General features: G+C 42.3%; 1 protein-coding gene across 1 annotated transcript; it reads right to left on the reverse strand.

Annotated features, from left to right (window-relative positions):
* Positions 1-2346: 2346 nt before the first annotated feature.
* On the reverse strand, positions 2347-25897 carry LOC106565733 (RING1 and YY1-binding protein B). Its single transcript, XM_014133170.3, has 5 exons — positions 25711-25897; positions 24938-25063; positions 6211-7008; positions 6002-6097; positions 2347-5663 (listed from the first exon to the last, which is right to left on the reverse strand). The coding sequence occupies exons 1-5, from the start codon at positions 25851-25853 to the stop codon at positions 5414-5416; spliced, it is 1413 nt and encodes a 470-aa protein (XP_013988645.3). The 5' UTR covers positions 25854-25897; the 3' UTR covers positions 2347-5413.
* Positions 25898-26234: the final 337 nt, after the last annotated feature.

Genomic DNA, 26234 nt, shown 5'->3' on the forward strand with positions numbered 1-26234 from the left:
TAGTAAAGTAAAGTTCAGATACTTAAGTAGTTCTTTAAAGTATTTTTACTTAAGTACTTAACATCACTGATTGTAATACATGATGACTTGTGTTTAGTAAAAAGCACTGTATAGATGTCTAGTAGATGCTATTGTTACCTATGTGTTATAAAAGCCAATCTAAAGACTTGTTAAGCTATATTGCAATGTTCCCCTGAATGCTACTTCCCTAATTAGCATATACAGCCAAAATATTAGGCCTAACTGGCAGTAGTACACTACATGATCTGTGTCAGTGTGCGGGAGTGTGTCTTTGTCTGTTTTCTTCCTACTTTGACTGCAACACAGCAGATGATCTATCATTTCTCACAGACACAGACACAGTACTCGGACCAGCAGAATCAGAACTTTTAGCAAATAAGTTGGTTAATTTCACACGCTTAGCAGCGTCAGCCTCAAGAGACCTTTTTTGGTATCTCCAACTTTTTGAGCAACACTCAATTTTTCTGTTTTGACTGAGCGACTGACAGTCAGAGCGGGTTTCACTCTCTTTGATGATACACGTTTGACTTTGAATGTGAATTTGCACCACCTTAGCTCAGCCAATCAGAATACTGGGCCAGGCGATCTTGGCGGGGGGCCGGCCTTTGCCAACTGGTCAGCCATGTACTTAATATATTTTATTATGACAATAGAGAAATAGTACAAAAGTATTTTTTTAAAACAGGCTCATGGACCGCCAGCCGTGTCAATTATCCTTTTTTACATATCATTTTTGGGGTACATTTTGACCAGCCCACCCTACTAAAAGATGGTCCGGCCATTCTAGCATTTGCCAGAAAAGCCAGACAGCCAATCCGCCCATGGCCTTGCTTTAAGACTAGTCTACCACTGATTATGTTTGGAAGCAGATTAGTGCTTCCACATTTTGCAGATCATGGACAATACTTTGTCTCGTACCCACTTAATCAAACTGGTGTTCTACCAATGCTCTGGATTCCCCGTTTAGCTAACACGCTAAACAGACTACACTTTATGTCTTGAGAATCATTAAAATACAATATATTTTCTGCCTAATCTCTACATGATAAATTAGCCATTACTGTACCATCAAAATATTTGGGATTGGAGAACCATCAGGCACATTTTCTTTCTGTTAAACAAATTGTTCAGCATTAGGTCTCATGATTTCCTCTGCGCATAAAAGCTGCTCTCTTATCTGCAGATGTTCTCCCCTTCCTCACCATATGGATTAATTCACAGTGCAGTGCAGGCCGGTGAAGTCTTGGCTGGAGGAGAGGTTCTCCAGAGGAAGAGAGCCATCTGTTGGGACCTGAGTGTAGCAGAAGCCATTCTGAAGAGAGTCCCTCTCTCTAGGGGAGAGTCTGGAAGACAGGCAGATTGGAGTAAACAGCAGGGAAGCCCAAACCCTGTCACTGGATAGCCCAAAGACTTTACAAGGACTGTACTGAACCACAATAACTACTGTACAATCTGAGACTAGAGCCACAACAACAGGTGGAATAGGAGAAAGGGCAGCAAGGTTTTATGATTTATGTGTAAAATTCTACTTAGTTGCTCTTTATACTTAGTTGAGAAGCCTGGTCTCAGAGTAGACATAACATAGTAAACGTACATCCGGGACACTCAAATGGTTGGGTGTATAACATGAACGTCTAGCAACCAAAAGGTTGCAAGTTTGAATCTCGTCAAGGACAACTTTAGCATTTCAGCTAATGAGCAACTTCTCAACTACTTACTTACTTCTTTTTAGCTATTTTACAACTACTTAGCATGTTAGCTAAACCTAATCCTAACTCTTCCCTAAATTGAACCCTTTTAGCTAACCCTTCCCCTAACCTTAACCATTTAACCTAACTCCAAAACGTAACCCTAACCACTAGCCTAGCTAAACTTAACCAGGTCGCTAACGTTAGTCATCTAGCTAGAATTCCTAACACATGTTTTGCAAATTCGTAACATATTGTCATCCAGGTTATGACAAACAGCAGAGGGCTGCTGCTTCTGCTCTGAGCTCAGCCTCATCCCACTGTCTGAAAGAGCTCCACTGGCCTGCTGCTCTGCGAAACAGCCTCTAGGGAGGAAGGTGCTCCCTAGCAGACTTGCCTGGGAGCGTCCACGTGTAAGGATCCCTGTCACTGCACTGTCCCCCTCAAACAGCCCCACTCTCACCTCCCTCCCTCCTCATACACTTAGACATCTCAATCAGTGACAGTGCGGGAGATGGTCGTGATGGCTGATCTGTGAATGCAGCCAGATATGACTGATAAAACATGGAAGCTACAGCTCAGGTCACCTTGCTCAATCTGAGGAAGAAACATTTTACAAAAACACCCAAGGAATAGATAACTTTAACAATTTTATTTGTGAAAAACTACACTTAAAATGCATAAATAGACATTTCTATTTGAAGCAGAGGAAATTATAAGGTAGCCAATAAGCGTAAAGTCGTGCACATGCCAGGTAACATGTATTATTCAACATTGTATAAGCTAGTAGACAAGAAGCGGTGATCCTGTGAAATTTGCTTCATACATTTCCACATTATGGAAGTAATGGCACCATCTCACAGGGTGACCAATGACACATCAGCTAGTAGTAAGAAAGGAAACAGAAAGCAAAAAATGTATAAATATACAGACCCTACATACTTTTACTGAGCATTAACTTTAAAAGCATTGTACAAGACATAATAGAGGAAAATCAAAAGAGCTTGTATAATACATTTAAATTGGAAATTCACGAGATTAATGTTATATAGTCAGTAAACAAGCATTCTATATTTGGGTCTCTGACAAACAAAGCTAAAAAATGTAACCATCTTTACACAGTAAATTAAGGTTACTGGTCGCACACAAGAACATAACTGCTTGCGCGTAAAAGAAACAAAGAAAACTGTTCAGCTTCAACGCCATTATTCTCACGATGGCTCTTGCACAATTTTAAATTATACATACAAGCAAAGTTTACAAATGCCCATTTTCCAATAATTTAACATACAATTAATCAATTATATAATAATGTCACAGAAGTCAGTCAAGTGAATATGGTTGCAGGTAAGGCATGTGAAAGATAGCTTTTTAGGCCAATTTCTTCTAGATTGCATTAAAAAGCAAACAGTTAATATTCTCAGTAAAAATGATTGATAACATAATTTTCTTTATATCTCAGCCAGACACCTCAATAATCCTGTTCACATTGCATTTTGCATATCCTCCCTCATTCAACAGTCTTGAGACCATATCTTTGCAAAAAATGTAGTTTAAATACATATAATCATATGGCTGAACAGCAAAATGAAACTCATGGAGTCTGAAGTTACAACGTATGCTTATTGGACAACAAACATTGCTTATTCACACTACACAAATATGATTATATTCTCTACAACTGAAAATAGACATTAAAGCCTTTACTGTCTAAATTAGAAGGGCATGCCCAACTTGCCTGACCTGCTTTAGAGGTCTGTAGGGAGAGATTAAACTGGCCTGCTCAGGTCAACTGGTTCTCTGCAGGGGCAGATACTATACTGAGGACAGGAGTGGAGCAGAGCAGAGGCTCAGATCACAGGGTTCTCCAGGGCTCCAAGAGCTTCTGGAAACACTGCAGAGTTCAATACAGCTCTCTGCTTAATGACTGGTTCTCATTGCCTCTAGTCTAGCGTTCACTGAGCAGAGCAACTAACTTGTGTTCTCCAAGTAGACACTTGTGATTGAAATAATGGTTAGGTGTTCAATATAGCTCAGAAAACATGTCAAGTTTAGCTGATCCTCAGGTTTATGTAAAAGTTGAGTTGTTAAAAAAGTGGAAAATAATTACACAATTAAAATGGATTATATTAGTCTTTATTTAAAATGTATTTCATTTCACACATTTTATAATTGCATCTCAAATTGTTATTCATTTGTCTATGTATCATGTCATTATGAAATTCCTTTGGTCCTTCAATAAATAAAACTAAGATATCATATACACATTTATTCTTTATACAATTTATTACAGTTAAGAGGAAATTGTGTTTGTCTATATTTGTCTAAAGGAGAATTAGAACCATTTAATTGGTTATTTAGGTAAGCTGTAACTGCTTTGAAAATTCAAAACAAAATGCAATATCTATTATATCATCTACTTGCAATGTTTCTGCCTTCATTTGCCTAAATATTGGAGTCTTAAATATATCTTATCAGAATAAGTCACTCAAATCAATTCTCAATCTGTCCAGGCATTTGCACAAAATGGACCGGAAAATTACAACTTTGTAAACAGAATTCGAAAAGAAGATTAGTAGGCTAAACGTTAGCTAGGACTTATTACAAGCTGAAGTCCCTTAGCGTCAGCTGGATATTATAAACGGTACAGGGAATCACTATATTACAGTTCAAACTCTGGTCTTAACAGGTGGATCTAAACTTTAGCTTTCCTTCAGTCATTACAGAAATAAACCTGTCTCAAAGCAGAGGGCACCACTCCATCCCTCAACTGGCTAACCAATACTGAAGCGACAGAATGCAAAAAACATCAACAACTTTAGTGTTTTTCACAATAGCCTACACTATACAGTTAAGGACAGGAGACACTGACTATATAAAGATCAATTCTATATCAAACTAAATCATAGACAAAGAAAGCTAGAAGAAAAGGTTTGGGTGTGTCGAGTTTACATTGTAGGATTTTCAAATCAAACAGGTAACCTTTTTATGCTGCACATTGACCTCTACATATCAACCTGAAAGACCAGACTACACAGAGGTCCACACTCTCACTGTAGGAGAGTGATAGTGTGAGAAAGAGAGGACGAGAGAAAGAGAGCGAGAGAATTTCTGGGTTATTAGCGCTGTTGTATTGTGTGAACGACAGTCCCACGTTGGAAACTGTTTCACAGTGTCTCTATCTAGCACCATTGTGTGGGTGTATCAAGCCTTGTCCTATCCTACCAGTACAACCATCAAAACTAGTGTCAAAGGGAGCGATAGGTAGCACTACAAAGCAAAGCGTCAACAAAAGAAGTCTAAAAGTATACAGGTGAAACAAGTAATAAATAAGGGTAATAATATTTCAGAGTTGTTAAAATGGTGGTGGTTATTGTGCAGATAATTTCTTTATACAAAAACAAAAATGTTGAATCAGCCGCACATCCACATACAAATAGAAAACAATACATTATTCCTGTCAGCCCCACTCTCCCGCATGGGCCATGCACAACGTGTACCCATGGTTAGCCGTTAACCATCAGGCATGCACACGCTGGGGCTGCTCCAATCAGACTGCTCCAATCAGCGAGCTCTCTCAGCATCCAGGGATGGTGATGGAATGGAGGTGGATGCAGGGGGTAGGGCAGCAGTAGGAAGGTGAAATATCTCCCCCTAAGGGATCCCATCCACAGAGTCCTCTGAGAACATCTGGACTGGAGGGCTCAGAAGGACTCATCATGCCCCACAGAGAGCTCTCCTTTGGGAGTGGAGGTGCGAGTCGAGCTCTTGTCCATGCTCTCGGAGCCGGAGCTCTGATGCTGCTGCTCAGAGCCTGCGCTGGACGTCACGGTGGACGAGGATGTGGAGGAGGAGCGGGTCTTCTCCTTAAAGTCTGTTATGATGACCGTCACGTTCCCCACCGTTATCGCTAGCTGCTGGGCAGTGCTTCGGTCAATATTCTTCAGTTTGGGCCTAGTCAGCAGGGGGAAACACAGGGTTAGAATTACATTGATAAACCTGTCTTACTAAGATACAACCATAGACGTTGCCAGACCAGTGTTGGTGATTAGACCCAACTGCTCATTCCAACAACAACAACAACGTGAGCAATAACAAGATCAACCAGAAGAGGGAGGAAGTGAGAGTGGGTGTAGAACATACAAATATAATTTATGAATAACTAGATTTTTTCCAACATTGGCCTTTAAGAATAGCTTATACGAGTGGCAATTTAAATGCCATGACAGGTTTTCACAATGTCCAACTGCAAGATACTGTCAGTACTAGTAGCAGAGAGAAGAATGTCCCACCTGGAGATGTGAGAGTTGTTGGTCTTGGTTGTTGACTTCCCAGATTGTACACTGTGTTTATCACTAGGTGGACTCTGGTGAATGTCTGTCTTGGGTCTGCACAGGCAAACACAGGAGTTATATTAGTAAAGTTCATGTCTATAGAGGGATGATGCTTAAACAAACACTGACTCCGTACAGACATGTTATTTCTATAACTACACACTGACCTGATCTTTTTGATGCTGGGTTTCTTGGTGATGGGCCTGGCTAGGCTGATCTCTTTGATGTTGGGTTTCTTGGTGATGGGCCTGGCTAGGCTGATCTCTTTGAGGCTGGGTTTCTTGGTGATGGGCCTGGTTGGGCTGATCTCCTTGAGGCTGTGTTTCTTGGTGATGGGCCTGGTTGGGCTGATCTCCTTGAGACTGTGTTTCTTGGTGATGGGACTGGTTGGGCTGATCTCCTTGAGGCTGGGTTTCTTGGTGATGGGCCTGGTTGGGCTGATCTCCTTGAGGCTGGGTTTCTTGGTGATGGGACTGGTTGGGCTGATCTCCTTGAGGCTGGGTTTCTTGGTGATGGGACTGGTTGGGCTGATCTCCTTGAGGCTGGGTTTCTTGGTGATGGGCCTGGTTGGGCTGATCTCCTTGAGGCTGGGTTTCTTGGTGATGGGCCTGGTTGGGCTGATCTCCTTGAGGCTGGGTTTCTTGGTGATGGGCCTGGTTGGGCTGATCTCTTTCTCTTCTTTCTCATCCTCTTTCACTTTCTCCTCCTCCTCCTCTTTCACTTTCTCTGCTTTGTCATTGTCAGATGTGTCCTTCCTGCCCTTATCCAGGGGAGGTTCTCCTTCATCTGGCCTCACTCTCTCCGGACGCACTCCCTCATGGTGCTCCCCCTCCCCATCCACCAGCTCCCCGTCTGGGTCGTGCTCCCTCTCAGGCCTCTCCTTCCTATCCTTCTTGGGTGGGGGAGGCGTGGCGTACTGCTGAGCCACCTGCTGGGCCACCAGCTGGGAGTTGATCCTGGGTTTCCTGTAGAAGCCAGGGAACAAACAGGGATTAGCAGGCAGCAGCATCTCTAGGCTGGGCTCACTCAGGGCCAGGGCTGACATGACGACAGCCCCTGCCTGACCACATAGCAACACACACACTGCATCATCTTATAAGGAGTTGGCTGGATTGAGCCACAGGCTGGCTGGCTGGGTGTAAGTGACAGCTCTTGGTCGGCTGGTCTGGTTGAAGGGTAATCTCATTAGCTCAGTGCTGTAATAAAATGAATGTGGGAGATCACAAGGTGGGACATTTGCAGCCCGTCATTTACGTCCTCTAATCTGATTACTGCAGCGTTGGCCCCATTTGTCAGACTGGGATCCACAGGGACGTGCAGCCGCTCACTCAAGCTGGCTAGCTGGTGCGCCAACCAGAGCAAGCAGAATGAAGTCACTGTTGCTCTCTGTGGTCTCTCTCACACACACCTAGCCTATTCTTTTTGAGCCCAACCATTCACATTCAGCAAGCAAATGCGTCATAAATCAGAGAGGGAGACAAATTAGTGTCTTCGTGGATGAATACAAAGCTCTAGGATGAAAGGCTCAGTGGAAGCTCATCACTCTTCCACCTGAGAGGTTACAACGGGTGTTTCATGAAAAACAGTTTATTCTCCTAAAACACGAGTCAACTGTAAGGACAGCATATTTTAAGTCCCTACTTAAAATCAGAGCAGGGTCTCAGAGGGCAGAGACAGAAGACCAGAGAGCGACAGACACAGGCTCAAAGACCTGACTCTCGACAGGCCAGAGAGTCACAGCTCCGTGAGAAATACCAGAGAAAACCAGACACGTATGCACCGACCCACCCACCCCTTGAACGGTGCATGGTTTGCCAGTTACTCAGGAGGCACATCCACCCATGGCAAAGATGGTATAGCCTCCCCATCTCATCTACTGCATTGGCAGGAAGTCCTCTTTATTGTCTAGCTGTTCAGGGTGTCATGATTAAAGGAACTCTGCAGGTCTGAGGACAGATGGGGACCTACATCATTTCTGATGCTTCGCTCTAAGCCTCAGACTGAACTGATAAACAAGCGCTGTCTGGCTCATAGAAAATGTAGCCTGCCTGTTGACTGCAATACAGATGAGGTACTGACTGAGACTCTCTCTCTCTGAGAGTCTTATCTTTAAGTGGATCAGGTTCAGGGGCGGCAGGTAGCCTAGTGGTTAGAGCGTTGGGCCCAAAAGGTTGCTAGATCGAATCCCCAAGCTGACAAGGTAAAAATCTGTCCTTCTGCCCCTGAACAAGGCAGGTAACCCACTGTTCCTAGGCCGTCATTGTAAATAAGAATTTGCTCAACCGACTTGCCTAGTTAAATAACGGTTAAATTTAAAAAAGTAAAACGAGCAGAAACTTGATAACTGAGTGTGGCTGTTACAGCTGGCGCTGGCCAATACATATTTTAGACATGGCCCTCAGGTTTGAGATGGTTCATTTTCTGTCTAATTTGGTTGGGTACATTGGTAACGATGCATGCCTGAAGAGGTCTGTCTGTGGAGAGTGGTTTTCACAAGGCTGCTGGAGTGGTTTAACTCAGAGATCGCACGTCCCAGATATCATCTCACATCTCTCCACCTCTCTAATTCCCCGTGCTCCCGCCATATCCCCACAAACTGTCTATCTATCTCCATTCTGCAACAGACAGAGAACCCACCCTCTATCCCTCAAGGGGGACCAGCCGAGAAAAAAAGGCAATCAATCGCTTATGGCGTCATGACGTAGAGCACACGACACGCTCCAATCAACATGCAGACGGTGATGAATGCTGATGAGCAGGGCCCAGTGGCACCACCCACCACAGCTGCAATGGCTCTGGAACTACAAAATGTAGCTAGCCTACTCACTCCACCTGCAGAGTCAATGCATGTCACACTCCAGAGAAGAGGAGCGGGCTCGACATGCTCACGTTCAGCAGCATCTGGATGTTGAGACAGTCATAGCAACCTAGTGACTTGATAAGGTAAGAGCAACTTCATATCAATTCTCAATCCCCACCCCCCGAGGAGCCTCGCTTGTACTGTCTGACTGGCACAGGTCACTTTGCAACACACACGCAAACACTCAAAACAATTTGTCTCTCTAACTGCAATACTAACCCCATGAAGTGTCACTGATCAATCACAGGATTTGGCAGGATGCATGCAGCCCAAACACTCGTAAACATGTTCTCAGGTTCCCGTGTCCAACGGGCTCAGAAATCATTTCCTGTGGCAGGCTAAGCTGTTGCAGAGAGCTGGAGGTAGAAAGTGAGTGTGATTGATTGATAATCTCACGCCTCCTCGGCCAGTCACCCCAGTCCCAGACCCAGAGATTTGTGTCAGAGGCAGCAGCAGAGCTCAGCTCAGAGAGAGGCAGTAGAAACAGCCCCAATAGTTAAGCTATGATTTAGTGCCAGCTGTAACTCAGCCATGGAGTTGTTGCTGGCATGATAGGAGCGCTGCTCCCAGTTGGCCTGCCCCATGGTGCTGTTACTGTACAGTATATTATTTATTTACCAGCTACGTCACCGCTGCTCTGAACACCACCACTCTGTGTCCCATTAACACTGCTTGCTGGCTCCAGATCATGGTCCGGCCACACTCACCTTGCCAACAGATTTAAATACGCACTTACACTTCCCGTTGAAAAACAATATCCCACGTATAAATAAATCTACAGACAAAAATGTTTTTTTTTTTTTTTTAAACAAGTTGAAACTTCATGGTGTAGGCCATTCAAGGATTTGGTCTGATGGTTCCCTCTGATGTCATCAGCCTCCCCCCTTGCTTGCGGGAACAATAGAGCACAAAAGAGAACCCCCCCACTTGTGTCATATTATGAGGATACCTTGAGCACCTATTAAGATGTGCCTATGTTAAGTAAAACAGGTGATAAATGAGGTGAAAAGGAGACTGGAGTGTGACTAATACATTTAAATATGCAGGACATCATAGCCAAGGCGTCTGTACCAAGCCACTTCACTGAGAAACACCAGATAAGCCTAGATCGAAAACCTTCCTCCTTTTCACACCTCCATAGATAATGATTGACATCGTCTCCTCTCTGACTGACACTTAAATTCTTCTTGATACAGGGGTGTGGAGTCTAACTCAGCAAGAGCCAATGAAATGACTGTCATCAGCACGAAACTCTAAATCCAGGCAGACTCAGAACTATGGTTACCGCCAGCCACACCCACTATATTGTCCCAATCATAAGAGTTCTGGACTACCCAGGACCTAGTCCTGCATGTCAATATTAGCCTCCTACCTAAAGAGTACAGAGAGAGTGGAAGATAGACAAATAATATACGGTTGAACAGTTTGTGACAGATTGACAGAAACAGATTACCACAGGAAAGCCCTCATTAACATGGCTCTTTATTTCGCGTGCTGTGTGGAGGATAGGCAATAACTCCCAGCCAGCAACAGACCAGGAGCATGCAGCAGTGGCAGCTCAAAGAGGGAGGAGACAGACAAAAATGTTTCCTCTACCAAGGACAGCTAACTGCAGTCAGACAGTAAGACATCAGAATCGAAAACTACTCATTTTCTTTTTTAACATGTCAGGCTATGTAATAGCCTTTTTCTTAGTCAAGAGCACTCCATCTGCAAGTTGAATTCTCTTGGTATAAAAAGTCGCATTTCCTTCCTTGGTGTAGGCCTAATCATGACTGCCACATTGTGCACAGGCTTCAGATTCAACATGGTGTGATCCATTGGGCTTCTGTTTGATCAGAACACTTCCCTACACCATGGTAACAGAGCATCAACATCGTGTTCGGCACCAACGTTTACAAGCTGCTGCAGTCGGTGTCAAAAATGTGTAGCATGCCTTGATCACTATGAATAAATAACCCCTCAGCACAGAGATGGACTGGTGGAGCGGAGCAGAGAGGCAAAGCTGGCTGTTCTGTAATATGTTAAACAAGCTGTGGGACCCAGCTCCCATAAGCCAGTCTGCGAACTGCTTAGTGGGGTGGAGCCTGTTGGCTCCAGCCGGTGGTGAATACAGTACAGTACTATACTGTGTACGAGCCTGCAGAGAGCACCTGGAGTGAAGCTCCCGGCTGCAGCACTGCCTGCCTGCTAGAGCCAAGGACATTATTAAACATTAATCCATCCCCTCCAGACACAGGACACTGCTCCCCCCAAGGGAGATGCCTCCACGTGTCCCCCATGCCCCAGGTACTCAGTGAACAAAGTGGGCCCCAGGAGAAACCCCTCCTCCACTACCACAGCCCTCCGTTATGTTCCCTCAGAGAAGAGCACAACACAAGGCATCTGAGCGTGACATTTTAGTTCCCACGGTGATGTGGGGAGACAACACTATTCGGGACAGTTGACAAGAGGGGGAAAAAATAAATGATATTTATGGATTTAAGGGAAACAATTATGCAATTTTTCAATGAAGAACGCATTCATGTGTCTAACCTACCACTGATAGACATTCCCTCCCATGTCTGACCTTCAGGCTCCAAACTGCCTCATCAGGGTGATTGACAGCCAGTCGTGAAAGCACTAAGCATGTATGAGCTCCCTTCATCAGCGGCTCCATAACGCATTCCTGTTTATCACTCTCTCTCCCCCTCTGTGGTATCATTCTCTCTCCTTTTCTTTACCTCTATGGTATCACCCACTTCCTCTTCAATCCCATTTTTCCATATGCATCCATTTCTTCCCTGCTATACCTTTTCGGTGCGGTTTCACTCACTGCGTTTCAGTCTTCCGTCCATTGTTATTCCTCATTCGGTTGCTCTCACCTCAAGTTCCTCTCTCTCCCTGCAGAATCTCTCCACTGTGTTTGTCTCTGTCTGCCAGAGTCTGCTGGACCCAATAACCCTGCTGCTGCCGTCCTTGGTTGGCCTGATTCAAATTAGTTCAACAAGCAACATTGCTCAGGAAGCATGTTGTATCTTATAGTGTTTCATGTAGTAGACTAAACAACGGGACCAAAACAAAAACAATGCATGCAATTACAGAAACCTAACAGTGCTTAATGCTAGACAAACACTACAAATTCTCTTTCATGGACATAACACTGCTCTAGTCTCCTAGTGACTAATTATTCTACACACAGGTTGACATGTGACCTATTCAATGTCAATCTTGCCTGAATAAACACAATCCAATATATTTCCTAGATGACACTACTCCTGAGCTGTTCCTCTCCTGTCTCGTGTTAAGTGACTGACACCCACAGAGTTGTGATCCAGAGAGATAGTTGTGGTGGTAAGAAGTGTGTGTGAGGGCCTGCCCAGCGCTTCCCTTCCTGGGTAATGATGTGCTCCATTCTGTCATCCCCCAGGAGACTCTTGGCTGAGTGAACACATTCTCTCCCCCCCCCCCCGCCATCCATCCATCACACCCAGCAGAACACACACCCCTCCTTCCCACAGCCTGGACACACACACACTCTTATGGATACAGTGCATTTGGAAAGTATTCAGACAACTTGACTTTTTCCACATTTTGTTACGTTACATCCTTATTCTACAATTAGTTTTTTCTCATCAATCTACATACAATAGCCCATAATGACAAAGGTTTAGACACTTTTGCAAATGTATTAAAAAATTTAAATATGACATTTATATAAGTATTCAGACCATTTACTTAGTACTTTGTTGAAGCAACTTTGCCAGTGATTACAGCCTCTTGGGTATCACGCTACAAAGCTTAGCACACCTATATTTGGGGAGTTTCTCCCATTCTTCTCCGCAGATCCTCTCAAGCTCTGTCAGGTTGGATGGGGAGTGGTGCTGCACAGCTATTTTCAGGTCTCTCCAGAAACGTTTGATCGGGTTAAAGTCCGGGCTCTGGATGGGCCACTCAAGGAAACTTCTGAGACATGTCCCGATGCCACTCCTGCGTTGTCTTGGCTGTGTGCTTAGGGTCATTGTCTTTTAGCAACTCAAAGTGGGCTGTCATGTGCCTTTTACTGAGGAGTGGCTTCTGTCTGGCCACTACCATAAAGGTCTGATTGGTGGAGTGCTGCAGAGATGGAAAATTCTCCCATCTCCACAGAGGAACTCTGGAGCTCTGTCAGAGTGACCACAGGGTTCTTGGTCACATCCCTGACCAAGACCCTTCTCCCCCCATTGATGAGTATGGCTTGGCAGAAGAGACTAGGAAGAGTCTTGGTGGTTCCAAACTTCTTCAATTTAAGAATGATGGAGGCCACTGTGTTCTTGGGTACCTTCAATGCTGCAGAAATGTTTTGACCTCATGGCTTGGTTTTTGCTCTGACATGCACTGTCAACTGTTGAACATTATATAGACAGGTGTGTGCCTTTCCAAATCATATTCAATCAAATGAATTTACCACAGGTGGACTCCAATGAAGTTGCAGTAACATCTCAAGGATGATCAATGGAAACAGGATGCGCCTGAGCTCAATTTCAAGTCTCATAGCAAAGGGTCTGAATAGATACCTTATTTACGTATCCGTTTCTATTTTAGAATAAGGTTGTAACGTAACAAATTGTGGAAAAGTCAAGGGGTCTGAATACTTTCCGAATGCACTGTATAGCCAGTGCATCCCATAGGGCGGCGCGCAACTGGCCGAGCGTCGTCCAGATTTGGCCGGTGTAGGCCGTCATTATAAATAAGAATTAGTTCTTAACTGAATTGCCTAGTCAAATAAAGGTTAAATAAATAGCCAAGTTATTGTCAGACATTGTGTATTAACTCACATTCTCTCAAATCCCATGAAGTAATTAAGTACTTCTAAATCTGCCAATTAACACATTAAGACTAGGACCTACCCACTCATGCTTAAGGTTTAGTGCAGATGCTGATAATGCTGGATAAACTAAAGCATTACCTCTGAGCGAGTGGGACTGGTGGTGTGGTGGGGATTGGAGATACAAATGGAGTCAGTGCCAGCATGTCCCACTCATGTAATTCCATTATCCCTGACAATGTGTTAATGTGACAGTAGTAAAATCCAGAGATTATAATGACCTTATTGCATCATTTTAACATACAGGCAGGCAGACAAGTGTGTACACACACAGTGTACAAAACATGAACCTTCCTAATATTGAGTTGCACACCCCTTTCGCCATCAGAACAGCCTCAATTTATCAGGGCATGGACTCTACAAGGTCTTGAAAGCGTTCCACAGTGATGCTGGACCATGTTGATTCCAATGCTTCCCACGGTTGTGTAAAATTGGCTGGATGTCCTCTGGTTGGTGGACCATTCTTGATACACACAGAAAACTGTTGAGTGTGAAAAACACAGCAGCATTGCAGTTCTTGACACAAACCAGTGTGCCTGGTACCTACTACCATACCCTATTCAAAGGCACATAAATATTTTGTCTTGCCCATTCATCCTCAATGGCACACAAACAATCCATGTCTCAAGGCTTAAAAATCCTTCTTTAACCTGTCTCCTCCCCTTTAATTTAATAAGGGATCATAGCTTTCACCTGGATTCAACTGGTCAGTCTGTCAGGGAAAGAGCATGTGTTCTTACACTCAGTGTACAAAACAGTAGATATAGGCTGTAAGCTATCATTTCTTTCAGGATGACCCTACCAAATGGTCAAAGAGGAAAAGTATATAAATATTGAAGTAGGCCTAACAGTCTTGTAATGAAATTAACATCAATTCCTTCTCCACTGTGCGGCTACACTAGTGAGTAAAACATGCATCCCATTCCCTGCACTTAGGTGAAGCCTAATCTTGCAGCGCATTTGTGAACGTGCAAGTTCAGTCTCAGTGCTACTGCAAACCTCACATTAACACTGTCACACTAAACTTACAAAGACTCACTTACACATATGAACATCACAACGTCAATGTGACACACCAACAGGTTGCACTCTGTACATATCTAACAGCTGAGTTAACACAATACCAATTATTTGGTTAAGGAATACAAGAATCACCAGCTTGATGCACAGCACTAAGCTAAAATTCCTACCTCCTCCTAAACATGTCTGGAATAAAGTGGCACGCAACAGGCACAGGGAACGTCCTATCCCCAAAACCACAGACAGCCAAACAGCACGGGTCCCTGATACCAACCATTAATCAAGTTAAAAAGGCCCTGATTGATTCTCCCTGGAGCAGCTCAACCTGCAGCATACACACAGCACAGTCATAAGGAAAACTGATCAAGCAGCAAGGTGTCACATTCCAGCAGCAGAGTGATTGGTTTCAGGTGCTGGCTACATGTGAATATGACAGCCGGAGCATAATAAATATATTAATTTAGTCAGTGCTTATATTTTTTCTATTTCACGTGTATTAATACACACTTGTATGTGTGTGAAATAGGAAAAATAAGCACGCACTAAATTATTATTATGCTGCAGTCATATTCGAAATGTAGCCAACAAATGTTTTCCTATTTCATACATGTAAAAATGTGTACTAATACACGTGTGAATTGGAAATGTGTATTTTCGCATATCCCAACCCCCCGAGACACCCTCGGAGTGGGGTCACAGCCAGTGCCTGCCATTATCAACAGTGACCCTGGAGCAATTAGGGTTAAGTGCCTTGCTCAAGGGCACCGACAGATGTTTCACCTTGTCGACTCGGGAATTTGAACAAGCAACTTTTCGGTTATTGGCCCAACGCTCTAACAGCTGTACTACCTGACTCCTCACTGCAGTGTTCACCAACGTAAACCTTTCTCAAATTACTCAAGGTGTACCTCTGGTGTAAAAATGCTTGAAACACTTATTCTAACTTCATTAAAGGAAAAACTTAGAGGTCAGGTCAAACACACACTGCCTTCTTGCTGGAGAATCAAAGTGAGTATGGTGGCAGTGCACAGCTAGATTTAGCCTAGTTGGGCATTATGTTACATTACCATGTGGGATTGGGTCCACAGGTTCAATGAGTTGCTTCTGGCTGCTCGGCTGGTGAGAGTTGAGCCTCTCCGTGCATGCAGATATTGCAAGCATTTTGTTGCTGTTAGAACACACAGCTACAGGACCCAGGGATACCTCACTGGCATCTGGACAAACCCAAGGTGACAGGGGTCCAGATTATAGGCTGCTGCATGGTCTACATACACAGCACACACACACTGCAGTGTAACTTATCAATCACTCCTGATGTGATCAAAGTCTCACTGGGCTTTAACTCACTATCAGCAGCCATTAAAATCAATACGTCGACCTACATAATAGTATAGCTGCTACAGGTTGGAGTACATTGAAATACAGACGCATGGAATGCAGATCTGTCAAAAGAGTGACAAGTAGGTGGGCAACAGTGTTGTGTTTGAGACTACCTAAAGCGAGAACGATTCAAGACCAAGACCGAAGCAAATCGAGACCGAGTCATGGCCGAGATCAGAAAAATGCAAGTCCAATTCAAGACCATGATTGTAATTGTCAAATCACCACCATAATGAGTTCAAAATGTCAAGTATTTCTGTGTTCATATTTTCAAACAGATTTTTGTTGACACTGAGAATAGTGAGGGAAAAAAATGCATGCTGAGGGAAAATAGATCCACTCCACAGATTATTACTAACCCAAGCACAGCGGAGAACAATAGGCCTAGCTAGCTAATGTTAGGCTCTGTGTTTTTAACTTGCCACATAAATAGATACGCTAGCCTATTAGCAATGTTATGACTGACTTCTGATCATTGCCCTTGCTAGTTTGATTGAATTAATATTCCCAGCGTTTGTTACATTCGTCCGTTTTTGTCCAGAAGAGTGTCATTGAAACTGAAACAGTGCATCCCAAATAGAAGCAGCAAACAATGTACCAGGCCAGCTGTGATTTACAATCTGACAGCAATATTTTTTGGACTACCAAGAAATGTATTAATCATGCATCGAAGTGCATCCATCTATTCTGCCAACAATGCCTTAGTGAAAGTCATGGAACATTGAGTCAAATATAACCTATTTTTAAAACCTCATAAAGTTGGTTTTGTAGCATAAACTGGGAATTATATATTTTTGACTGAAATGACTGTTTCATGTCTGCAACAGTTAAACTTTAGGCAACTTTGCTAAACAAGAAATACTTTTTCCAATAGGAAGTAATAGTTGTACATTTCGATTGGGAAATGCTTAATGGTTATGCTTCTGCATTGCTTGCCGTTTTAGAATGAGTTTCTGTATAAGCACTAACATCTGCTGATGTAAAATGGGCTTTATAAATACATTTGATTGATTTGAGTTTTTGTATTCTTATGATTGGGACCTACTGGCTTATTAGGATGTCAGAGTTTATGGATTGTTATCCTTTAACATCATGCTGTATGTGACTGCGGTCTTCCCATCAGGCTCTATGCAGTGGTGTATTCTCTAACTTTGCCTAAAAGTTCCCAAACGGCCCACCCAGCAAAGGAAAGGCACCCTGTGTGAAAAATCATGTTTTCCTATGGCTTATGAGTTTTTTTCAACTCTTAAAAAGCACTTTATTCTTTTGAAAAAAGGCAAATTGATAGTCTAAGTCTACAACAATGCTTCAACCACATCAATCTGATTGGTTGGGCCCGTCAGGTCCTGGCTCCCTAGTGTTTTTTTAAACTTTAATTTAACTAGGCAAGTCAGTTAAGAACAAATTCTTATTTACAATGACGGCCACCCAGGCCCATCCATGTCTACGCCCCTGAAGCAAACAGCGCATGATGACAATTGCGCATCACAAACCTACTAACCAACACTTCAGACTAAACTTTTTCAAAACCTGGTTTTCATACCCATTGTTGCCTTAGCATTTACTGGTAGATATGAGATGAAAAATCTTTCCTACCGGCTACTGATGCGATTCTGTGAGCAGCTCCATGCCAAAACCATTTGAGAGCTGCACACTCTTGCGGCGTGCAGATGATATTCCGCTGAAACTAGGCTGTATGTGCTGCACGCATGTGAACACATTTCACTTGCTTTACAATTGTGTAGGCTACTTTGTGCATACTTTTTCTACATCAGTGGTCCCCAAACTTTTTCTAGTCCCGTACCCCTTCAAAACACTCAACCTCCAGCTGCGTACCCACTCTAGCACCAGGGTCAGCGCACTCTCAAATGTTTTTTTTTTTTTGCCATCATTGTAAGCCACACACACACACACACACACACACACACACACACACACAATACATTTATTAAACATTAGAATGAGTGAGTTTAAATGAGAAGGGTGTGCTTGAAAGGATGCACCTAACGCTGCAATGTTGGGATGTATTGGAGAGTCTCAGCATTAAATAATTTTCCACACAGTCTGTGCATGTATATAGTTTATGCTAGTGAGGGCCGAGAATCCACTCTCACATAGGTACGTGGTTGCAAAGGGCATCAGTGTCTTAACAGCGCGATTTGCCAAGGCAAGAAACTCTGAGCACAGCCCTATCCAGAAATCTGGTAGTGGCTTCTGATTAATTTAAATTTTCACAGAACAACTTCTTGCAATTTCGATGAGGCTCTCTTGTTCAGATATCGGTAAAAGGACTGGAGGCAGGGCATGAAAGGGATAACGAATCCAGTTGCTTGCATCATCGGTTTCGGAAAAGTACCTTTGTAATTGCACACCCAACTCACTCAGGTGCTTCGCTATATCACATTGTCAATAAGCTTTAGTTCATTTTCACACCAAAAAAATAAATAAATCATACAATATGGAAAGACCTGTGTGTTGTCCTTTTTAATGCAGACAGAGAAGAGCTCCAACTTCTTAATCATAGCCTCAATTTTGTCCCGCACATTGAATATAGTTGCGGAGAGTCCCTGTAATCCTAGATTCAGATCATTAAGGCGAGAAAAAACATCACCCAGTCGTGTGGGAAACTCATCAACGTGCAAGCGGTCAGGCAAGTGAAAATTATGGTCAGTAAAGAAAACTTTAAGCTCATCTCTCAATTCAAAAAAACGTGTTAATACTTTGCCCCTTGATAACCAGCGCACTTCTGTATGTAGTAAAAGCGTTACATGGTCCCTGTCATGGCTTTTGCGCCATCAGTACAGATACCAACACATCTTGACAACCAAAGTCCATTTGATGTCACAAAGCTGTCCATCAAATATCCTCTCATGTTGTCCTGGTTTCCAAAAGAGGAGATCTTCCTTAATTGACCTCCCATAAACGTAAACATACCAGGAGCTGTGCCAGGCCCGCCACATCTGTTGACTCTTCCAGCTGTAACGCACGCATAGAATTCACTGGCTTGTATGCGAAGCAGTAAATGTTTCAAAATATCTCCTGCCATGTCAGTGATGCGTCGTGAAACAGTGTTTGATGAAGGCATTGTCCCAGCTATATCCGCGGCAGCCTGTCCTAGCCACTCGGTAGCGCACCAATAAGACACTTCTAGCCCCGTCTTACTAAAATGGTATCTGTTGCTTTTATATATATATATATATATAAAAAACTATTTGAAAGTCATCTTAATTCTAGCAAAAGAAATTCCCCTGGCTTATTTTTCAAACTGGCATGTTCTGTTTCTAAATGTCTGTGCAAGAGTGAAGGTTTCATCGAGTTGTGAGATAGTACTTTGCACATATAACACACTGGCTGAGGAAAGGCACTACTCCCAATATAAGTGAACCCCAAATCAATGTAGTTATCATATTTGCGCCTCTTCGATGGTCCAACGTCCCCGTCTGTTGTCCGGTGCTTTCCCGGGTAAGGGGGCAGTAGCTTTTCGGCTGCATCAGATTCACAACTGTCAGTGTCCATGCTAGCTGGGCTAACAAATTTAGAATTACTGATGCCATCATTGGATGTGATCGTGGAAGCAGAACAACTTGTGTCGTCGACAGGTGCAGGCGTAGTACCGCTGGTAGTAGCAGTACTACCAGTAGAGCTGGTATGTGTCTCTGGACGCGAGCCCTACTTTTTTTAAACAATTTTCGAGCAAACAGAATGAGCGGCAGCTACATTTGTCCCTTTAGTGGAATTCCCAAGAGAGCGTAACGGTTAATGTGATTGGATGTTAATTATTTAGGGTACTTGCATTTGACATTGCGTTATTTCGCTGAACACTAGATGGTCTAATTTGATTTTTGGCAGTGAAACAAGGCTACTCAGGCAAGAGAAGAAAAAAAATAAAACTCACCCAAATGTATAGCCCCGTTGGAATGTTTGAAAATGTGAAGGAAAATAAATAAATACATTGTCTTTATTTTACTTTTAAATGTGAAATCACATTTTTATTTGCCGTACCCCTGACGCATTGCACGTACCCCCAGTTTGGGAATACCTGTACTACATAATTGATAAGTCGTTTACCCCAACTACACTACTTTGATACGCATCAGCAGGGATTAAGGAGTATACGCAATGCCCACGGCGGGAAAAAAAAGTGGGTATACAGGCCGACTGAATGGAAGCTGATCATTTGTTTTTTACACCGCTGCTCTCGGGAATAAATTACGAGACCTCACTGTCCAAGACAAAACCCAAGTACAAATGTATCTGACACCGAGACACTCAATATGTAGTCACGAGTACTACTACACTGGTAGGCAATGTAGATCTAAACCACATGCTGTTTGAGCAGAAGGAGCTGCAATCAGCCTATGAGTTATCATTTGATCTTGTACCAGATTCATTGTTAATAGCGATAGGGGGGGGGGGAATGTACCATCTATACAGTTAAATGTTGACAATATCACAATATTATTTGTGCTAGTTGGCTGTACCTGCACCAACTCCAGTATTTTTCTTTCATAGCTTGTTCATCTTATTAAATAGGGAGACAATTTGTTTTCACCACTTTTCATTTCCATGACTAATCAAAACAAGTTTTTTTTTAATAGCTCTCTGTTGTCCCTCTGCAGCAGACATGGTGAGCAACGTGTTTGGATCACAATATATATATAGAATTGTGAGAATTACAATACATAATGTATCAGCACATAAGTATCGTGATATCGTATCGTGAGGTCCCTGGCAATTCCCAGCCCTAATTGTTAACACATCAATGGAGAATATATTAGGTAAATGGGCGGGACACAGTCAGAGGAGTTCTCATTAGAAACCCCATGTCTAGATATTCAAGTGTTCTTAATAAACCATCTTCTATTGCGGCTGAAAAAGATGACTAAGAAATGGATGGTTGAAAAACATGCGTCTCCATTAAAATGCATTCGTGAATATCCTTTAGAGCCTCAACTACCTAGAGGCGGCTTCACTTCAACCTCTCTGCTGAGTGTCTGTATAACAAGATACAAAAATCAATACACCTTTAAAGCTAGAATCCTAAATGTAAACAATAAGTTCTCCGCCGCCCCTGTTTCAATAAAAAAGGGCTAAGGGATGGGGCAGGAGAAATGTAACACCTCAAATTCAGAGCTATGGATTCAAGGACTGACCATCCATGATTTCAAATGTATAGTTTGAACCATGTTGAGGCGATACAGTATTTACATTTACGTTGTTAACAAACATTGGAGTAAAACAAGCTTATACAGTGCCTTCAGAAAGTATAGACACCCTTCGACTTTACCCACATTTTGTTGCATTACAGCCTGAATTAAAAATAAATTTTAAAAAAACGTTTAATTTAACTGGCCTACAACACAATACCACAAATGTCAAAGTAGAAATATATTTTTCTAAATGTTTACAAAATAATTTAAGATGTTTCAACTTTTCATTTTTTTAAGTCAATAACTATTCAACCCCTTCTTTATGGCAAGCCTAAATAACTTCAATAGTACAAATTTGCTTAACAGGTCACATAGGTTACATGGACTGACTGTGTGCAATAGTATTTATCATCATTTTTGAATGGCTACCTCATCTCTGTACCCCACACATACAGATAATTGTAAGGTCCTTCTGTCGAGCAATGAATTTCAAACACAGATTCAACTACAAAGACCTGGGAGGTTTTCCAATGCCTCGCAAAAAAATGGCAACTATTCGTAGAAGTGTAAAGACAAATTAAAAAAAGCAGACATTCAATATCCCTTTGAGCATGGTGAAGTTATTAATTACACGTTGGATGGTGTATCCATACATACAGTCACTACAACGATAAAGGCGTCCTTCCTACTTCAGTTGCCGGAGAGGAAGGAAACCGCTCAGGGATTTCACCATGAGGCCAATGGTGACGTTAAAAAAGTTACAGAGTTCAATGGCTGTGATAAAACACTGAGGATGGATCAGCAACATTGTAGTTACTCCACAATACTAACCTAATTGACAGAGTGCATATGAGTAAAGAATAAAGTATTCTGAAACATGCATACTGTTTGCAACAAGGCACTAAAGTAATACTGCAAAATAATAACACATTGTATTCAGGACAAAAAGTTGTGTTTGGGGCAAATTCAATAAAACATATGTACCACTCCATGTTTTCAAGCATAGTGGTGGCTGCATAATGTTATGGGTATGCTTGTAATCGTATAGGACTGGGGAGTCTTTCAGGATAAAAAAATAAATGGAATGGAGCTAAGCACAGACAAAATCCTTGAGGAAAACCTGCTTCAGTCTGCTTTCCACCAGACAATGGGAGACAAAGTCACCTTTCAGCAGGACAACAACCCAAAACAAGGCCAAATCTCCATGGGAGTTGCTTACCAAGAAGAAAGGGAATGTTCCTGAGTGGCCAAAGTTACAGTTTTGACTTAAATATACTTGAATATGTACGGCAAGAACTGAAAATGGTTGTCTAGCAATGATCAAAAATCAATGACCATCCAGGTGTGGAAAGTTCTTAGCCAGAAAGAATCACTGCCAAATGTGCTTCTACAAAGTATTGACTCAGGGGTTTGAATACTTATGTAAATGAGATATTTATGTATTTACAAGCATTTATAAAAACATGTTGTTTTCTCTTTGTCATTATGGTGTATTGTGTGGAGATGGGTTAAAAAAAACAATTGTAATCAATTTGGAATTCAGGCTGTAACAAAATGTGGCATAAGTCAAGGGGTATGAATACTTTCTGAAGGCACTGTATTTTGGGTTCTTATGGAATACGACAGTTTAACTAAGCTCGAGGCATTTATACGTTTTATTCCTCAAGAATCAATGGTTATTTATAAGTTAAAGACGAAGGATTCTAGCTTTAAAACAAACAAAATAACGACAATCTGAATGAGTGTGCGCATCCAAGCAAATAAGTCTGCCTGCTTTCTTTGAACTCTCGACACCAGCAAAGAAATACTGTAATTAGTGAGCAGATTATTACGTCATCTTCACACAAAGGCCCCTTCAGGCAAAAGAACTAGCTAGATAAAAGGAGTAAAGACAAACCACCACCACCACACCCACTCCTAAAGTGTGGATCACTTTGCTGAGAGCAAGCTGCTCTCCCCATGCTCCACTGGATTACATCAAACAGAGAAAAGATGCCCAATTAGTGCTCATTATAAATAAGAGACAGAGTTACAAATAGCAAACAATTGCATCAAAGGTGAACAATTGAGAACAAATGGGATTGTGACAAACCACTTCAGTGATGTCATGCGATTCCATTTAACAAATAAGAGGCAATTGGGCTGCTGCCAAAAGCTCAATGGTAAGGGGTTTTGACATGCTTCTCATCATTTCCTGCCATTAACAACAAAGCATGCTAACCCACATTGTGACATATTACCAGTATCAGCTACAGGCAACAATTTAGTTAGAATAAATAAATCAAAGGAGACAAAACATTAAAAAAAAAAAGTAAATACAGTACCCACAACTTTCGATTAGTGGTAAAACCAGTCAGTGTTTTACCAGTGGCAGACTTAAGCTGTCAGCAGAGCACTCATTCTAACACAGCTGGAAAGGTGGGGGGACTCTTCTGCAGGCTCACAAATGACTCATCCATCTCTAGATCTCATCAGGCAGCTGATTAGAAGTGACTGAACTCACACTCTGACACAGACAACTTATCAGCAGTATCATTCCCCAGAACACAGGTGGGAGTGGTAAACATGAAATCATGTCAAATTCAGAATGCATATCTTGATTATGTAATCTCAGTTTCCCATAACAGAGGGCCTTCTGACAGCCATGAAATAGGTTTCTAACTTTGGCTCCTCAGAGGGGCTCTTTTTGACTCAAACATTGATTTTGTCGGGGGGGGTCGACAACAACCATCATGGGTTTGTACAGCTGTGGTATGCATATGACTGATCTTATAAGTATGACAACTAAAGCAAAGGATTTCAAATAAGTAATTAACATGTTGTCAATCGTATATTATTTATTGCCTTACCTCCTCATGCCATTTGCACACACTGTATATATACTTTCTTTTTTTCCCTATTGTGTTGACTGTACACTTGTTTATTCCATGTGAAACTCTGTGTTATTGTTTCTGTCGCACTGCTTTGCTTTATCTTGGCCAGGTCGCAGTTGTAAATGAGAACTTATTCTCAACTAGTTTACCGGGTTAAATGAAGGTGAAATAAAACATTTTAAATACTCATAACACCAATATCCAGCCAGAAAAATACTAATCAAGACATTTACTGCAGTGATATGGTAGATCTATGATAGGTCTCAAGTAGACAATGTAGTAGTTAGTAACAATAATTGGTTGACAAGAGAAAGGCATTAATTTCACAGATGAATCAGAGAATACCAACAACGTAACAGTTTCCATGGAATGGTTTGATGTTTAATCCGACTGGTAGGTGATACATTCTAACAGATATTTAAAGCAGCAGATTTCGTGTTTCAATCCGTTGATTGAAGTCAAATTCAGAGCTTTCCTTGGGAGATGCTCTATTGTAGCAGCTCTACAGCTACTATAAAGTAAGGTCCCTCATCTTCCTCCCACCCCCCCTCTGTGCTACCGAGGCAACCGGCAGCACACCTAGCCGACTACATTCAGTCACTAGTATCCATACAATAATGAATTGCATGGCCACCCTGGAACATGTCTACAACATCAATCAAAAAGTCCAAACATTAATACAAAAATTGGTAAACGATTAAAGTCGATTTCAATCAATTGCGATGCTTTACAGCAGGAGTAAACAAAATAACCTTACAGACGTACCTTGTCGATGTGCCCTTCCTCACATCGCAGATGCTGCATTTAAAAGCCTCTGCACTGTTCTTGAAGGTGCAGACGCTACAGTCCCAATATCCGTCGTCAGCACTTGGTTTAGCTTGTCTTTTCGGCCTTAGAAAAAGAGACATGTCAAGTGAGTTTATTACATATCATTTATATGATTAGTTATGACTGTTAGTGGTGATGACATGCAGTACCCCCACCTTTATATGAGCAAACTTATACTAATACATAAAAATATTGGTTGGTTGTCAGATTATCCATTTGAATTATTAATAATAGTTAACCAGCGCAAGCTTCTTGAATAAATCCATCACTGGCTAAAATCAAGCGACCTAGATGATTTTGGTTAGCTAGTTAGCTAGCTAGATACAACATTTGGTTGTATCGCTAGTATGGCTAGCAAGCAGACTAGCTACATATTTTAGCTCGGGGCTAAGCATGTTAGCTAGCAAAACGAATGTCAAATAATGTCCATTCGACATTGAGCTTCGAACGAGTTCTGTTGACACTGAATATAATTTCCTAGAATGCCAGGCGTATCCACAGAAATTTTCCCTTTGTCTGAGAGTGTCTGGTAGAGTAGGGAGCGAGAAGCCGCCATAGTGCCTGTGCACTATTCTAGCTCTGGCATACAAACTGAAAAAGGGAGAAACACTCCTTGAGAAAGCATCCGAATATCAGCCCCAAACGGCACGGAATTCTCGCAAAACAAGTCTAAATCGACACAAAACGGACTGGGGTACACGGTTAAATACCTGGTAGGGCTCTTCTTGTCGCCCATGGTGAGAACGGTCTTCCAAAAGAAGAAAAGGGCTTCAGTAATTATCAGTAATTGTCGTAGGTTGTGAACGGAGGATCCAGATAGAACCGCTGCTAAAGCTGGCAGACAAGATCGCATTCAGCGACTGCTCGAGGTAGGGCAGAGCGACTGAATACCGCGTGACTCCATGACGCCCAATCACCGCATGCCTCGGTTTAAAAGTCTGGTTGGAAATAAGAAAAATGGGTAGCTTGCTAGAATATTCCCATAACATCCTATTTTGCAATTATATTATGTGGTTTACATAGTCGAAATGTAGAATAGTGCCAGCCCAGTGCATTCTCAGGATTCACGAGTGTCATACATTCCTGTGCTACACCATGAACTGGGTCGTATGTCATTTTATTTTATGCAGACTCGTACTGAAGATGGTTGTATTTTATGCAGACTCGTACTGAAGATGGTGGTGGAGTTTATATTGGGACACTGCTGCATAGAAAGTTATTCATCACCATCCCC

This window comes from Salmo salar, chromosome 12 (assembly GCF_965601325.2).
Source record: "Salmo salar chromosome 12, fSalSal1, whole genome shotgun sequence".
Classification (NCBI taxonomy): domain Eukaryota; kingdom Metazoa; phylum Chordata; class Actinopteri; order Salmoniformes; family Salmonidae; genus Salmo; species Salmo salar.

Bases quoted from the DNA above. Each gene is read 5' to 3' on its own strand.
- LOC106565733 (XM_014133170.3), bottom strand. From the start codon at position 25,853: ATGCGATCTTGTCTGCCAGCTTTAGCAGCGGTTCTATCTGGATCCTCC. The intron at 7,009-24,937 runs GTACGTCTGTAA...TGGCTTCTACAG, and splicing joins AGGAAGGGCACATCGACAAG to GAAACCCAGGATCAACTCCC. The intron at 5,664-6,001 runs GTGGGACATTCT...CCTGCTGACTAG, and splicing joins AACAACTCTCACATCTCCAG to GCCCAAACTGAAGAATATTG.